This window comes from Thalassophryne amazonica, chromosome 1, assembly GCF_902500255.1.
Source record: "Thalassophryne amazonica chromosome 1, fThaAma1.1, whole genome shotgun sequence".
In the NCBI taxonomy this organism is placed as follows: Eukaryota; Metazoa; Chordata; class Actinopteri; order Batrachoidiformes; family Batrachoididae; genus Thalassophryne; species Thalassophryne amazonica.
Window position 1 is genome coordinate 22544734 of NC_047103.1, and position 16322 is coordinate 22561055.

Sequence of the window (16322 nt, forward strand, 5' to 3'; positions counted from 1 at the left end):
TGACTTGGAAAAGCTCATACATCTATCACTTGCCCTCTCAAAAGAAAAGTGGGTGTAAAAGTAATGATGTGTATTAACAGCAATCAATTAGAGGAGTTTACCTTAAGTATCTCAGGGTCTTGTTCACAAGTAGGTGAAAGATGGAGCCTGAGATCAATAGACGGATTGGGGCGACACCTGATATTGTGTGAACGCTGTGTCGTGTGTCGTGGTAAAGAAAGAGCTGAGCCAGAAGCTGTGACTTTCAATTTACTCATTAATTTATGCTCCTATTCTCACTTATAACCATGAGCTTTTGGTAATGAACATAAAAATAAAATCGCTAATACAAGAGGCAGAAATGGGGTTCCTCCGTTGGGTATCTGGGTTTACACTGAGGGACAGGGTGAGAACCACGAATACCCAGGAGGGACTCTGAATAGAGCTGCTCCTACTTCGCATAAAAAGGAGCCAGCTGAGGTGCTATGGGCATCTGGTAAGGATGCTCCTTGGTCGTCTCCGTAGGGAGGTCTTCCAGGCACGTCCAGCTGGGAGGAGACCCCAGGGAAGACCCAGGATATGCCGAAGGGATTATATTTCCCAGGTGATTTGGGGATGCCCCAAGAAGCCCCAAGACAGCATTTCCTGTATATTTGTTTTGTGAATTGTTCTGTAATTTGTGTCTATAGCATTTCCCAAGCAGAGGGTCACCTCTTTGAGTCTGGTCTGCTTGAGGTTTCTTCCTCAGAGGGAGTTTTTCCTTACCACTGCTGCTCTGGGGGTTAAGTAAGGTTAGACCTTACTTGTGTAAAGCGCCTTGAGGCAACTCTGTTGTGATTTGGGGCTATATAAATGAAAATAAATTGAAATTAAAAAAAAAGAAGAAGTGTGGGATGAACCGCTTGGTCTACGGCTACTGCGACCCGGACCCGGATAAGTGGCAGAAAATAACTAAATGAATGAGAATCATAATATTTAGTTTGTCCAATTACATATGGCCTCTGAAAATTGAGCTAATGTGCATAAAAACAGCTGTAATTCATGAATAGTAATTATTTTTCAACCCCTTGAATAAAAGTACAAACTCAAATTCAAGATGTGCTTGTAGTATAACAAGCACATCTTGAATGTTTCATTTCAACTCTACCGCGGTGATGTACAGAGACAAAATTTGAAAGGAATTTAGCCACTGTCCAACTACTTATGGACTTTACTGCAACAACTACATGATTACTTTGTGGAGAAGATTTCTGTTCAGAAGGCATCATGGAGTTCACACAAATTGGGCAATCTGCAGAATTCTGCAACATAATCACACTTACAACTATATTCTGGAGCAAAAAAATGGAGATTCCTTTGCTCATCACGGTGTTGCCTCCCTTTACCGTGGACGCTGGCATCTGGGAACACTGATGATATAACAGATTCATTTTTTATTCTTTTAAAAGTTATTGAGACGAGAATGGAAGAAAAAAGTCTATTTCTTACCATTAACAAATAGCCGATGCCACACTGTGGAAAGAAAATTCCAGTTAAATTAATTTGGTAAATCCAGAAACCTACAAGAGGCTCTAATCTGTATTGCAATAACACAAGAAGCCCTGTAGGGAGCAGACCTGAGCCGATCTTGATGAGGCCGTTGTGCTGGATGAAGATGGTGTCGCACGTCAGGTTGCCGTGGATAATTGGTGGGTCACAAGAATGCAGATAACTGCCAGTAAAAACAAGCATTTTATGTTTTCTTTAATGTGGGTTTTTTTCTTTTAATTACATAACTTTGGCTTTGTCAGGAAATGACTCTGTACCTGAGGGCAGAGAGAATCTGGGTGCACCATCTCTTCCATGCCTAAAATACAATATAAAAGAGAGAGCTCAAAGAATAATTTGCTTTACAGAAAACATAAAGTGTGTATTACACATTACTGTCAATCAAACAGAGGAACAATAAATGTCGACAGCATGCCTTTTGTAGTCAGATCTACAAATTACAACACAAAAATACACAAATACAAGAAAAGTTGAGATGTATGAATTCCAGTCAGGCTTCAAACTTCCACTATGAATAAAGACATGCCTCTCATGTAAAACCACGAGGAACTCACGCTGTTAAATAAGTCTTCATTGTGTTGAAAATATGAATCTGAACTGCACCTAGAGTGCAGTACCCTCAGTCACCAACAGAAGACAGAATGAGTACCGTATTTTCCGGAGTTGCACTGGAAATTAAGTTGCGCCTTTGTTCTGTATTATCAGCCCTTTAATTTGGAATTCTTGTGCATTGTTGACATGTATTTTTGTACTTTTAGAGGTATTTGGTCTCTTATTGTTAGAGTTTATTTTGTTTAGTGCTTTGATTCTTGAGAAAGTCCAATATAAATCATCATAATTATCACTTTTATGAAGAAAAAAGGTGTGATTTTTTTTCAGTATATACTGTAAGTCACACCTGAGTACGTCACAGGAATGTCCAAACTAGTAAAAAAAAAAAAAAAAAAAAAAAAAAAGACCCCCCCCGGAACGTACACTCTAGAAAATATGGCAAACTCTCCAACGTCTGGGTGACGTACAAAGACTGAATGCCAAGCAATGGTGGTGAAAACAGCTGGTGCATTCTCTTCCAAAACAGAAGGTTCCCATATCAAGACCACCTATGCCCCGTTGTCCATGTACATCTACAGTTGTGTCAGGAAGAGTATCTGGTGTGAAAGTTGTGCCAAACCAGCATTTGGAGCTGCATCCGCAATCTTGAACCCGAGCAAAAAGGGAGAAGCCAAAAAAGAAAGAAAGAACAAAGACTGACCTTCACATTCATGGTCTTGTGGTTCTTCTTGGTTTTCTTCAGGAACTGCTTGAGGCTGCCTGATGACATATATTCTGTGATGAATATCACCTGACAAAAAGACGTAGGAGGGAATACCTGTCGTCAAAAAATACTGTGTACATCCAAAAAGAGTGGAACGAAGGAAAAAAGAACAGACTAAAGGAAAAAGAAACCTCACCCGAGCCTGGGTCTCCTTCATGTCTAACCAATACTTGTGGAATTTGACGATGTTGGGATGTTCAACCTGCATCAGGTTCTCAAACATCTCTTTGATCTGCTCCTAAAAACAGGTATGGGAAGTGATTTAGAGCATGATGTTAGCTCCAAGACCCACAGGAGCAAAGTCTTCCAATCTCCAGGAGCCAAAAACATACTGACAAAATATCCAAATAAAAAACATAGCTCTGATTTAGGAGAAAACTCCTGAAGATATCATCCATCTATGACATAGGTTTCAAGAAAAATAAAAGCAATTTAATAGTAAAATTAACTTCTAAGTATGAAGAAGAAGGGGCCTTTTATTGTCACTGTAGATACATACAATGAAATCAGTCCTCTGCATTTAACCCATCATAATTACAGTTTGACACAATACAACCACTAGGAGCAGTGAGCAGCCACAGTCTGGTGCCCGGGGACCAACTCCAGATGCAGAGATGCTGCGGTCAGGGGCATAGGGAGACCCTAAATAAGCATGTTTTTGATTGTGGGTGGAAACGAGAGCACCTGGACTCACGCAGACACAGGGAGAACATGCAAACTCCACACAGAAAGGACCAGATGGGAAGTGAACCCAGGACCTTCTTGCTGTGAGGAACCAGTGCTAACCATTAAGCCACTGTGGGAATTTATGAGTAGTCAAGAGGACCCTTTAGGTCTGGGATTTTTCTCATGAGGATGCAAAAGGCTCTGTGAGAGACCATCTACATGGCTGGAGCTCCAGACTTTCTTTCTTTCATGATGACTGCACACAAAGACAGATTTAACACTACAACGTTCTGTGGATCTGTCGGGCAAATTAGCTGTTAAATTCACGCAAAAATGGAAAAGGAAGAAAGACATCAGGTGCTTTTCACTTGACTTACACCCAGTCTGTGAGACTGTGAGACCTCCTCCAGGGACATCAGACATAACAGAATGACACACATGGATTTTTGACTGTAACCATTAGAGGGTACTGTGGGAACAATGCCAAACAGATACATGCTTCAACAGCAGCTATAAGAGTTAAAGTTTTTGTTGTTTTTTTTTTTTTTTTGTATATTTGCTGATGGAGTCTTGCTTTTTAAATGGCCAAAATACTTTTTCTCCTCCAACGTTTTCATGTCTGTGTAACAACTATGTCATGGTGATGACGTACAAGGTCTCAATTAATCAGCACCTGGATGTTGGTCAGATTTAGACCAAGATCGTGCTCTAACTGCTTCACAATGGACAAACATGCTTGGATCCAGACCCTCTTCTTAGTGAAGTAAAATAAAAAATAAGAAGGGGTGGATACTGGAGACAAACTTCAAAGCAGCTCCCTCCCAAACCCTCAGGTCAGGTCAGGGTGGGGACAATGCACTTGCGTCATATGGTGCCACATTTAGTGCCACACATAACTGCTTTGGGTCCCAACTGGTGACCACCCAGGCAAACTTGTAAATGAAAAGGATCTCCTAAAAGAAACTATCCACCAAAACCAGGAGAGTGCATGGAAATTTCTCTTACCTGGAGCCACTCCAACTTGAGATTAAGAGTTTCGTACCTGTAATGTTCTTCCCTTTCTGAGGCTTTGTGTGACAGACTGTTGATTAAGGTGCGTTTACATTGCAGAACTTATTACGGGACCAAGCAAAAGGTCCTCAGTAGTTCCCACCATCAATGGCATGTTGTTCAAGACATGTCAACTCTCTCTGTCTTGCATGTTGTAACATAATGGTGCCAACTTCTTTTTCAATGTATCAATCTATTTATTGATCTGCGTGGTGCCACAGAAGACGCGTAATGAAGAGGCGTGGACACAAACACGATCACACGAATACAGACACTCGATCTAGATCCAGAAACTAAAGTGTATCAAGGCAAATCTGGGAGCACACACTCCTGTCGTGCATCACTGCATCGACCACACCACGGAACAGCCTTGGGTCCTGGATGGCAACCACTTAGACAGACAATTGGTCCCATTCCCACCTCCAGAAACTAACCATCTCTCTGCCACAGCTAGGTGAAGTGTGGGCCTTGTTCTACTCCAGCCAATGGGGTCCTCAAGAGTAAGGCTGCATCTAGCCAGGGGAAATGCGCCATATGTGCCAAATATTGTAGCAGACACTCCCCTCAGAGCGCAAGTGATACTTCTCATCTGAGTCTTATTAAGTAACCGGACTCATCTGAGTCTTCTTAAGTAACCGGACATTTGACATCAAGTCATTCCAGCGTTGTCCAAGGACCCTCCAAAGAAAGCTGGTACTAAAGACATCCAGTCGTCACCTTAGCTGACTGGTTAGCGTCCAGTTTCACAACCACACAGTAAGAATGTGTAATCAATGGGCATCCTGACTGCAACACTTGAGAAGCTGATTGAGGTATCAGTGTCTGGGTTTGGGATTGTTATGGATCCAGATGAAGAGCCAGGTTTACTTGTACAATGATTCACTTATCTTGGCAGTGACACCCATGTTTTCAGGTCCTCTGTCTTTCAAGAAACACCTGGAGATGGAGCTTTTAGAGTGATGAGGTCACTGGATAGAGGTGTTTGGTGATGCCAGTATTTTTGCAGGGGAATGAAGGTCCAAGTCTTTAGGGCCCTGGTACTTCTTGACTTATGAGATAGGTCACCTAATGTCAAGTATTTTCTGTCGCCGGGGCAACAGTCTTCTGCAAATGTTGCCAGTTCCATGTGTGAAAGGCATCTTCCCAAACAGAAAGTGATAAAGCTTCTAGTTTATTTATTAGGAATCACTGTGTAAAACTTAATATGATAAATCTATGTGATGTTAATAGCCATGGTGGAGATGTAGGGTGCTGTGAACAGCTGCTCTGGTGCTGTTGGGTTTCACTCGTGCAATAAAACTAAATTACTTTTTCCTTCTCTGGTGTTCTCATTAGGAGAGTACTGAACCAGACAGAGGGTTTCATATATAAACCATAGTGTGTGAGGGCGCTTCCAGACATCTATTTGATCAGATAAAATCACACTTGTGCACGTACATCCAGTATCACAACAAGATACAATAAGGAGAACTGTGAGGAGAACAGTTCTGCTGTGGAAAACACAAGTGTCCATGCCCTTCACTGCACAACTACTCTGCACCAAATCATCACAGATAAAAGCATCGGAGATGTTTCATCTCATTACCTTCACGTGTGAAAGGGGACCAACATGACCTCTTTCTGGATTAAAACAGGGAGAATTGAAATGTCAGTGAGTGCATGAAAACCTGTCCCTCTATTCTACATTCTAATCCTATTACATTTTTTCCGCAAATCTGATTGGTTTAATTGTGTGAGATTTCAGTCCATAAAATATCGTGTAAACGGTGGCAAAATATTAAAACCGTTTCACATCCAATGTGTTATTCTGCGCCCTGTTTACGCGTGTTGCTACACAAATGTCATTAATGGCACTGTGAGCGAGAGGTTGCCAACCGCCATTAAACACAAAGAAGAAGAAAATGAAGAAGAAGAAAAAAAAAACAGCTGGCAGCGCAACAACACCAAAATGGATTAACTATTGGGGAAGCCGGGGCACAGTGGGTCAGAAATGTTGTTTTGTGGCAGCATAAACACATTATGCATAGGTTTAGGTAATTCTATTGTGGATTTAATACAGCAAGTTATTGTTTATAAAGCTGTGTTATTTATGTCTCCTCAAGTGTAATTTACAGGTGTTTAAAATCAATTTAAAAATTTTTGATTCACTGTGCCCCGGACACTAATTCACCGGGCACAGTGAATCAACTTAGAATATAATGAAAAAACACATGATTATGAAGATTTCTTCAAAATTATTAAATATATGCTGATGCATATACAAACTATAATCCAGCAAACCAGCTACGTAATGTGTGAGTGTCTTATAAAGTGATATAAGTCCTTTAGAAACTAATATAAATACAGCTGTCATAATTTCTGCTCAAACATGAAAACAGTTGTTTGTATACACAAATTAAATTAAAAAATCATGGAATAGTTAAGCTTCAACAAGTAATATTTGTCATCCACTTGATACTGGGGCTTAGTAAATCACTTTCTAGACTAATTCACTGTGCCCCGGGTGCATGTGATACACGAGTCATGTTATCAAATAGCTGACAGTCTGGAGAAGACATAACACATGCTCATCAGTTGGACGGGGTAGTCTTCTAACTAATAACAATTTTTTGGGCCACCTTTCCTCTGTTGTGAGAAATAAATACAAAGACACAAAAATATACTTTTGATAAGAAAAAACTGACTTCATTTGCCACTTAGTTTTACTTGTGTATGTTTATGTGCGGACATTAATGCTGGATTACAGTCGGAAATTGCTGTTTTACAGGCAAGGCGTTAGCAGATCTAGTAAAACTCCTTTTAGCTCAATTTGCGACAGTAAAATCAAATCAAATCAATTTTATTTATATAGCGCCAAATCACAACAAATCGTTGCCCCAAGGCACTTTATATTGTAAGGCAAGGCCATACAATAATTACGGAAAAACCCCAACGGTCAAAACGACCACCTGTGCATACAGAGCAAAAAGAGAAAGAAACACTCAGTGCATCATGGGAATCCCCCAGCAGTCTAAGTCTATAGCAGCATAAATAAGGGATGGTTCAGGGTCACCTGATCCAGCCCTAACTATAAGCTTCAGCAAAAAGGAAAGTTTTAAGCCTAATCTTAAAAGTAGAGAGGGTGTCTGTCTCCCTGATCCGAATTGGGAGCTGGTTCCAGAGGAGAGGAGCCTGAAAGCTGAAGGCTCTGCCTCCCATTCTACTCTTACAAACCCTAGGAACTACAAGTAAGCCTGCAATCTGAGAGCGAAGCGCTCTATTGGGGTGATATGTTACTATGAGGTCCATAAGATAAGATGGGACCTGATTATTCAAAACCTTATAAGTAAGAAGAAGAATTTTAAATTCTATTCTAGAATTAACAGGAAGCCAATGAAGAGAGGCCAATATGGGTGAGATATGCTCTCTCCTTCTAGTCCCTGTCAGTACTCTAGCTGCAGCATTTTGAATTAACTGAAGGCTTTTCAGGGAACTTTTAGGACAACCTGATAACAATGAATTACAATAGTCCAGCCTAGAGGAAATAAATGCATGAATTAGCTTTTCAGCATCACTCTGAGACAAGACCTTTCTAATTTTAGAGATATTGCGCAAATGCAAAAAAGCAGTCCTACATATTTGTTTAATATGCGCATTGAATGACATATCCTGATCAAAAATGACTCCAAGATTTCTCACAGTATTACTAGAGGTCAGGGTAATGCCATCCAGAGTAAGGATCTGGTTAGACACCATGTTTCTAAGATTTGTGGGGCCAAGTACAATAACTTCAGTTTTATCTGAGTTTAAAAGCAGGAAATCAGAGGTCATCCATGTCTTTATGTCTGTAAGACAATCCTGCAGTTTAGCTAATTGGTGTGTGTCCTTTGGCTTCATGGAAAGATAAAGCTGGGTATCATCTGCGTAACAATGAAAATTTAAGCAATGCTGTCTAATAATACTGCCTAAGGGATGCATGTATAAAGTGAATAAAATTGGTCCTAGCACAGAACCTTGTGGAACTCCATAATTAACCTTAGTCTGTGAAGAAGATTCCCCATTTACATGAACAAATTGTAATCTATTAGATAAATATGATTCAAACCACCGCAGTGCAGTGCCTTTAATACCTATGGCATGCTCTAATCTCTGTAATAAAATTTTATGGTCAACAGTATCAAAAGCAGCACTGAGGTCTAACAGAACAAGCACAGAGATGAGTCCACTGTCTGAGGCCATAAGAAGATCATTTGTAACCTTCACTAATGCTGTTTCTGTACTATGATGAATTCTAAAACCTGACTGAAACTCTTCAAATAGACCATTCCTCTGCAGATGATCAGTTAGCTGTTTTACAACTACCCTTTCAAGAATTTTTGAGAGAAAAGGAAGGTTGGAGATTGGCCTATAATTAGCTAAGATAGCTGGGTCAAGTGATGGCTTTTTAAGTAATGGTTTAATTACTGCCACCTTAAAAGCCTGTGGTACATAGCCAACTAATAAAGATAGACTGATCATATTTAAGATCGAAGCATTAAATAATGGTAGGGCTTCCTTGAGCAGCCTGGTAGGAATGGGGTCTAATAGACATGTTGATGGTTTGGATGAAGTAACTAATGAAAATAACTCAGACAGAACAATCTGAGAGAAAGAGTCTAACCAAATACCGGAATCACTGAAAGCAGCCAAAGATAACGATACGTCTTTGGGATGGTTATGAGTAATTTTTTCTCTAATAGTTAAAATTTTATTAGCAAAGAAAGTCATGAAGTCATTACTAGTTAAAGTTAAAGGAATACTCGGCTCAATAGAGCTCTGACTCTTTGTCAGCCTGGCTACAGTGCTGAAAAGAAACCTGGGGTTGTTCTTATTTTCTTCAATTAGTGATGAGTAGTAAGATGTCCTAGCTTTACGGAGGGCTTTTTTATAGCGCAACAGACTCTTTTTCCAGGCTAAGTGAAGATCTTCTAAATTAGTGAGACGCCATTTCCTCTCCAACTTACGGGTTATCTGCTTTAAGCTGCGAGTTTGTGAGTTATACCACGGAGTCAGGCACTTCTGATTTAAAGCTCTCTTTTTCAGAGGAGCTACAGCATCCAAAGTTGTCTTCAATGAGGATGTAAAACTATTGACGAGATACTCTATCTCACTTACAGAGTTTAGGTAGCTACTCTGCACTGTGTTGGTATATGGCATTAGAGAACATAAAGAAGGAATCATATCCTTAAACCTAGTTACAGCGCTTTCTGAAAGACTTCTAGTGTAATGAAACTTATTCCCCACTGCTGGGTAGTCCATCAGAGTAAATGTAAATGTTATTAAGAAATGATCAGACAGAAGGGAGTTTTCAGGGAATACTGTTAAGTCTTCAATTTCCATACCATAAGTCAGAACAAGATCTAAGATATGATTAAAGTGGTGGGTGGACTCATTTACATTTTGAGCAAAGCCAATTGAGTCTAATAATAGATTAAATGCAGTGTTGAGGCTGTCAGTCTCAGCATCTGTGTGGATGTTAAAATCGTCCACTATAATTATCTTATCTGAGCTAAGCACTAAGTCAGACAAAAGTTCTGAAAATTCACAGAGAAACTCACAGTAACGACCAGGAGAACGATAGATAACAACAAATAAAACTGTTTTTTGGGACTTCCAATTTGGATGGACAAGACTAAGAGTCAAGCTTTCAAATGAATTAAAGCTCTGTCTGGGTTTTTCATTAATTAATAAACTGGAATGGAAGATTGCTGCTAATCCTCCGCCTCGGCCCGTGCTACGAGCGTTCTGGCAGTTAGTGTGACTCGGGGGTGTTGACTCATTTAAACTAACATATTCATCCTGCTGTAACCAGGTTTCTGTAAGGCAGAATAAATCAATATGTTGATCAATTATTATATCATTTACTAACAGGGACTTAGAAGAGAGAGACCTAATGTTTAATAGACCACATTTAACTGTTTTAGTCTATGGTGCAGTTGAAGGTGCTATATTATTTTTTCTTTTTGAATTTTTATGCTTAAATAGATTTTTGCTGGTTATTGGTGGTCTGGGAGCAGGCACCGTCTCTACGGGGATGGGGTAATGAGGGGATGGCAGGGGGAGAGAAGCTGCAGAGAGGTGTGTAAGACTACAACTCTGCTTCCTGGTCCCAACCCTGGATAGTCACGGTTTGGAGGATTTAAGGAAATTGGCCAGATTTCTAGAAATGAGAGCTGCTCCATCCAAAGTGGGATGGATGCCGTCTCTCCTAACAAGACCAGGTTTTCCCCAGAAGCTTTGCCATACAGAAAAGCTAAACGAAAGCCATCATTAACACCTACACAGAAAAAAAACAAGGTTACAATGGGCTAAAGAAAAGCAATCGTGGACTGTGGATGACTGGATGAAAGTCATATTCAGCAATGAATCTCGAATCTGCATTTGGCAAGGTGATGATGCTGGAACTTTTGTTTGGTGCCATTCCAATGAGATTCATGAAGATGACTGCCTGAAGAGAACATGTAAATTTCCACAGTCATTGATGATATGGGGCTGCATGTCAGGTAATGGCACTGGGGAGATGGCTGTCGTTACATCATCAATAAATGCACAAGTTTACGTTGATATTTTGGACACTTTTCTTATCCCATCAATTGAAAGGATGTTTGGGGATGATGAAATCATTTTTCAAGATGATAATGCATCTTGCCATAGAGCAAAAACTGTGAAAACATTCCTTGCAAAAAGACACATAGGGTCAATGTCATGGCCTGCAAATAGTCTGGATCTTAATTCAATTGAAAATCTTTGGTGGAAGTTGAAGAAAATGGTCCATGACAAGGCTCCAACCTGCAAAGCTGATCTGGCAACAGCAATCAGAGAAAGTTGGAGCCAGATTGATGAAGAGTACTGTTTGTCACTCATTAAGTCCATGCCTCAGAGACTGCAAGCTGTTATAAAAGCCAGAGGTGATGCAACAAAATATACTCAACAAAAATATAAACGCAACACTTTTGGTTTTGCTCCCATTTTGTATGAGATGAACTCAAAGATCTAAAACTTTTTCCACATACACAATATCACCATTTCCCTCAAATATTGTTCACAAACCAGTCTAAATCTGTGATAGTGAGCACTTCTCCTTTGCTGAGATAATCCATCCCACCTCACAGGTGTGCCATATCAAGATGCTGATTAGACACCATGATTAGTGCACAGGTGTGCTTTAGACTGTCCACAATAAAAGGCCACTCTGAAAGGTGCAGTTTTATCACACAGCACAATGCCAGAGATGTCGCAAGATTTGAGGGAGCGTGCAATTGGCATGCTGACAGCAGGAATGTCAACCAGAGCTGTTGCTCGTGTATTGAATGTTCATTTCTCTACCATAAGCCGTCTCCAAAGGCGTTTCAGAGAATTTGGCAGTACATCCAACCAGCCTCACAACCGCAGACCATGTGTAACCACACCAGCCCAGGACCTCCACATCCAGCATGTTCACCTCCAAGATCATCTGAGACCAGCCACTCGGACAGCTGCTGAAACAATCGGTTTGCATAACCAAAGAATTTTTGCACAAACTGTCAGAAACCGTCTCAGGGAAGCTCATCTGCATGCTCGTCGTCCTCATCGGGGTCTCGACATGACTCCAGTTCATCGTCGTAACTGACTTGAGTGGGCAAATGCTCACATTCGCTGGCGTTTGGCACGTTGGAGAGGTGTTCTCTTCACGGATGATGCAAAGGAGATGTGTTGCACTGCATGAGGCAAATGGTGGTCACACCAGATACTGACTAGTATCCCCCCCCCCCAATAAAACAAAACTGCACCTTTCAGAGTGGCCTTTTATTGTGGACAGTCTAAGGCACACCTGTGCACTAATCATGGTGTCTAATCAGAATCTTGATATGGCACACCTGTGAGGTGGGATGGATTATCTCAGCAAAGGAGAAGTGCTCACTATCACAGATTTACACTGGTTTGTGAAAAATATTTGAGGGAAATGGTGATATTGTGTATGTGGAAAAAGTTTTAGATCTTTGAGTTCATCTCATACAAAATGGGAGCAAAACCAAAAGTGTTGCGTTTATATTTTTCTTGAGTGTACTAGTGTTGTGTTGGAGCGTTCTTTTGTTTTTCATGATTCCATAATTTTTTCCTCAGAATTGAGTGATTCCATATTTTTTTCCCCCTGCTTGGTCTAAAAAAGTAACAGTTACTGACTGCCACAATTTTTTTTCGTGATTTCTTCTAGTGTTTCTTAAAGCCAGAAAGTTGCCATTTGAAATGACTTTAGTTTTGTGTCATGTCTGTGATCTGCTTTTTTTCTACTAAATTAAACAACTGAATGAACATCCTCATGAGGCCAGTGATTCGATAATTTTTGCCAGGGGTTGTAGACATGTTGATGGTTTGGAGGTTAGGTAACTAATGAAAATAACTCAGAACAATCGGAGAGAAAGAGTCTAACCAAATACCGGCATCACTGAAAGCAGCCAAAGATAACGATTTTCTCTAATAGTTAAAATTTTAATAGCAAAGAAAGTCATGAAGTCATTACTAGTTAAAGTTAAAGGAATACTCGGCTCAATAGAGCTCTGACTCTTTGTCAGCCTGGCTAGTGCTGAAAAGAGACCTGGGGTTGTTCTTATTTTCTTCAATTAGTGATGAGTAGTAAGATGTCCTAGCTTTACGGAGGGCTTTTTTATAGAGCAACAGACTCTTTTTCCAGGCTAAGTGAAGATCTTCTATATTAGTGAGACGCCACTTCCTCTCCAACTTACGGGTTATCTGCTTTAAGCTGCGAGTTTGTGAGTTATACCACCGAGTCAGGCACTTCTGATTTACGGCTCTGTTTTTCAGAGGAGCTACAGCATCCAAAGTTATCTTCAATGAGGATGTAAAACTATTGACGAGATACTCTATCTCACTCACAGAGTTTAGATAGCTACTCTGCACTGTGTTGGTATATGGCATTGGAGAACATAAAGAAGGAATCACATCCTTAAACCTAGTTACAGCGCTTTCTGAAAGACTTCTAGTGTAATGAAACTTATTCCCCACTGCTGGGTAGTCCATCAGAGTAAATGTAAATGTTATTAAGAAATGATCAGACAGAAGGGAGTTTTCAGGGAATACTGTTAAGTCTTCAATTTCCATACCATAAGTCAGAACACGATCTAAGATATGATTAAAGTGGTGGGTGGACTCATTTACATTTTGAGCAAAGCCAACTGAGTCTAATAATAGATTAAATGCAGTGTTGAGGCTGTCATTCTCAGCATCTGTGTGGATGTTAAAATCGCCCACTATAATTATCTTATCTGAGCTAAGCACTAAATCAGACAAAAGGTCTGAAAATTCACAGAGAAACTCACAGTAACGACCAGGTGGACGATAGATAATAACAAATAAAACTGGTTTTTGGGACTTCCAATTTGGATGGACAAGACTAAGAGTCAAGCTTTCAAATGAATTAAAGCTCTGTCTGGGTTTTTGATTCATTAATAAGCTGGAGTGGAAGATTGCTGCTAATCCTCCCCCTCGGCCTGTGCTACGAGCGTTCTGGCAGTTAGTGTGACTCTGGGGTGTTGACTCATTTAAACTAACATAATTATCCTGCTGTAACCAGGTTTCTGTAAGGCAGAATAAATCAATATGTTGATCAATTATTATATCATTTACTAATAGGGACTTAGAAGAGAGAGACCTAATGTTTAATAGACCACATTTAACTGTTTTAGTCTGTGGTACAGTTGAAGGTGCTATATTATTTTTTCTTTTTGAATTTTTATGCTTAAATAGATTTTTACTGGTTATTGGTGGTCTGGGAGCAGGCACCGTCTCTATGGTGCCTGCATCCAGCATTAACGTCCGCAAATCAGCAGACACAACAGGGTTATTCCCTAAATACTCTGTTCACAGAAGCTGCCAGTCCTTCAGGACAGATCTCTTGTCAAATCCAAGTTCTATACATCTTGCTTCAGACTTTTGCAGAATTTTTTTGTGCTCTAAAATTCACAGATGATCAAAAACATTCAGTATACATTGGCAGACTTTAAATACCTCCTGTGCTTTGAAGACCTTCTTGTCTGAGAAGAGCACCTCGTTCCATACCACCTCCACACCCTCCTCCGTGTCCATGGCCAAAGAAGCACTTTCCACACCAGGGACATTACCTTGGCTCACCTGCAGAGGGCAGAGAACACATTTAAACCCAAGACCCAGCTGTTAAAAATGAAGTCAACAGAAGAGGGGAAAAGTTTCAGTTACTTGAATGGTTGCTTGAGGTTCACTCCAAGAGGGAGCAGATTCCCATAGAAACCCATGTTAAAATGTCCAAATTTAGAGGAGAAATAAGCATGTTTACAGCCTGGTCGAAAAACATTTTTTAGCCTCTACAACTTGTTTCCTCCTCTATGACAACTGCTTGGGAGAATTTTTTATAGCTCATTAGTTTAAAACATTTTAAGCCATAACGTCATGCATAATTAAGGGTATGACCACACTGAGTGACAGCTAGTGTGTGCCGCTGAGCAAAGTTCAGAACTCCAGCCACCAAGACGCCTAGCTCTGGCTGCTAGCTGTTGGAGGGGACTGTGTTTGTCCTTTCTGAGCATTTTTATTAGAAATATCTGTAATAATAAGGCTTGTTTTGGGGTTAACTGTCCTAGCAGACCATCTAAGACGTCTGTGCTCCACAATTTCAGTCATGTGAGATTTTCCAATTATTTAATTTATGTTAACGGCTTTTGCATTTTTAGCAGCTACTGTTAGCTTGATGATATTAGGTCCAGTAACCCTCTGGGGTCCGAGGGCATTTTTTGGACAGTTCACTCGCCTGGCATAAATGTTTTATTATTGCTGTTAACAGCTCTCCCTGCATCCCACAATCAAGTTTTATGTCTCTTTTTTCAGGACAACCTGTAGTTTCAGAATATATATGCTATAGCTGTGTTTTATAAGTGTAATAAAGGTTTACAATCAGAAATAAGAAAGGAAAAACTAAAGCAGAAAATAATTTTCCACACACATTTATTCAAAACACAGCAAACTATAATAAACAACTGTTTTGACACGTTATAAAGGTAATTTGGAGTCTTGTGTGAAAGACTGTGCAACAAAAAGGTTCAAACAATAAACACAAATGCACATTTTGAACAATATATACAAAATGGTCTATGTGTTGCGTTTGTCTTCATCTCAAAGCAATTTCTGTCTGCTATTACACAAAGGTCACATCACAAACTTCTACTATGAAGTTGACTGTGTGTTTGTTCTCTCCTGCTCTGAAAGCAACATTCACACTTCGAGGCTCATTCAGTTTGAGGAGCGGCCCCCCCCCCCCTCGCTCCATTGATATGGTAAATGGTGCTTTACATCAGAGCGAGAGAGCTTGCCACGGGCTTATTCAATAACAATCACAGGTAATGAGGAGTGGAGCATCTTTGAAACTCACACACTCTGTTTTTGAGCATGTGAGATTGTGTGAGAGGCGCTCCGTCTGCTCACTTTCACTGATCACTGTGCGTAATGGCGCAGGGCATATTGGAGCCAACAGCCAGATGGCTATTCAAACGAGCCAACTAGTAACACATCACTCCTAAAAACGATGTTTGGTTTATCACGTGAGGTAAATCTGCCCTACGATTGGATTTTGGAAAACCATGTGATGGTGAACCAATTCCGATTGGACACTCACATTGCTCACATCATCACAAACCTTCTATGAGGAGTACAAAGATGGTGGACGGTGGCTTGAAAATTCGCGGAGTTAATTTTTCAGCAAAAAAAGTAAGTTTCTATC

At 40.3% G+C, this 16322-nt stretch overlaps 1 protein-coding gene across 1 annotated transcript in view; it reads right to left on the reverse strand.

Moving 5' to 3' along the window:
- LOC117507241 (nuclear receptor-binding protein 2-like) overlaps positions 1-16322 on the reverse strand; it is a 113026-nt gene that overhangs the window by 16631 nt on the left and 80073 nt on the right. The window contains 7 exon segments of the mRNA XM_034167071.1: positions 1302-1388; positions 1468-1491; positions 1596-1690; positions 1785-1825; positions 2780-2869; positions 2979-3080; positions 14582-14704. Coding sequence (XP_034022962.1) covers positions 1302-1388; positions 1468-1491; positions 1596-1690; positions 1785-1825; positions 2780-2869; positions 2979-3080; positions 14582-14704 — 562 coding nt within the window.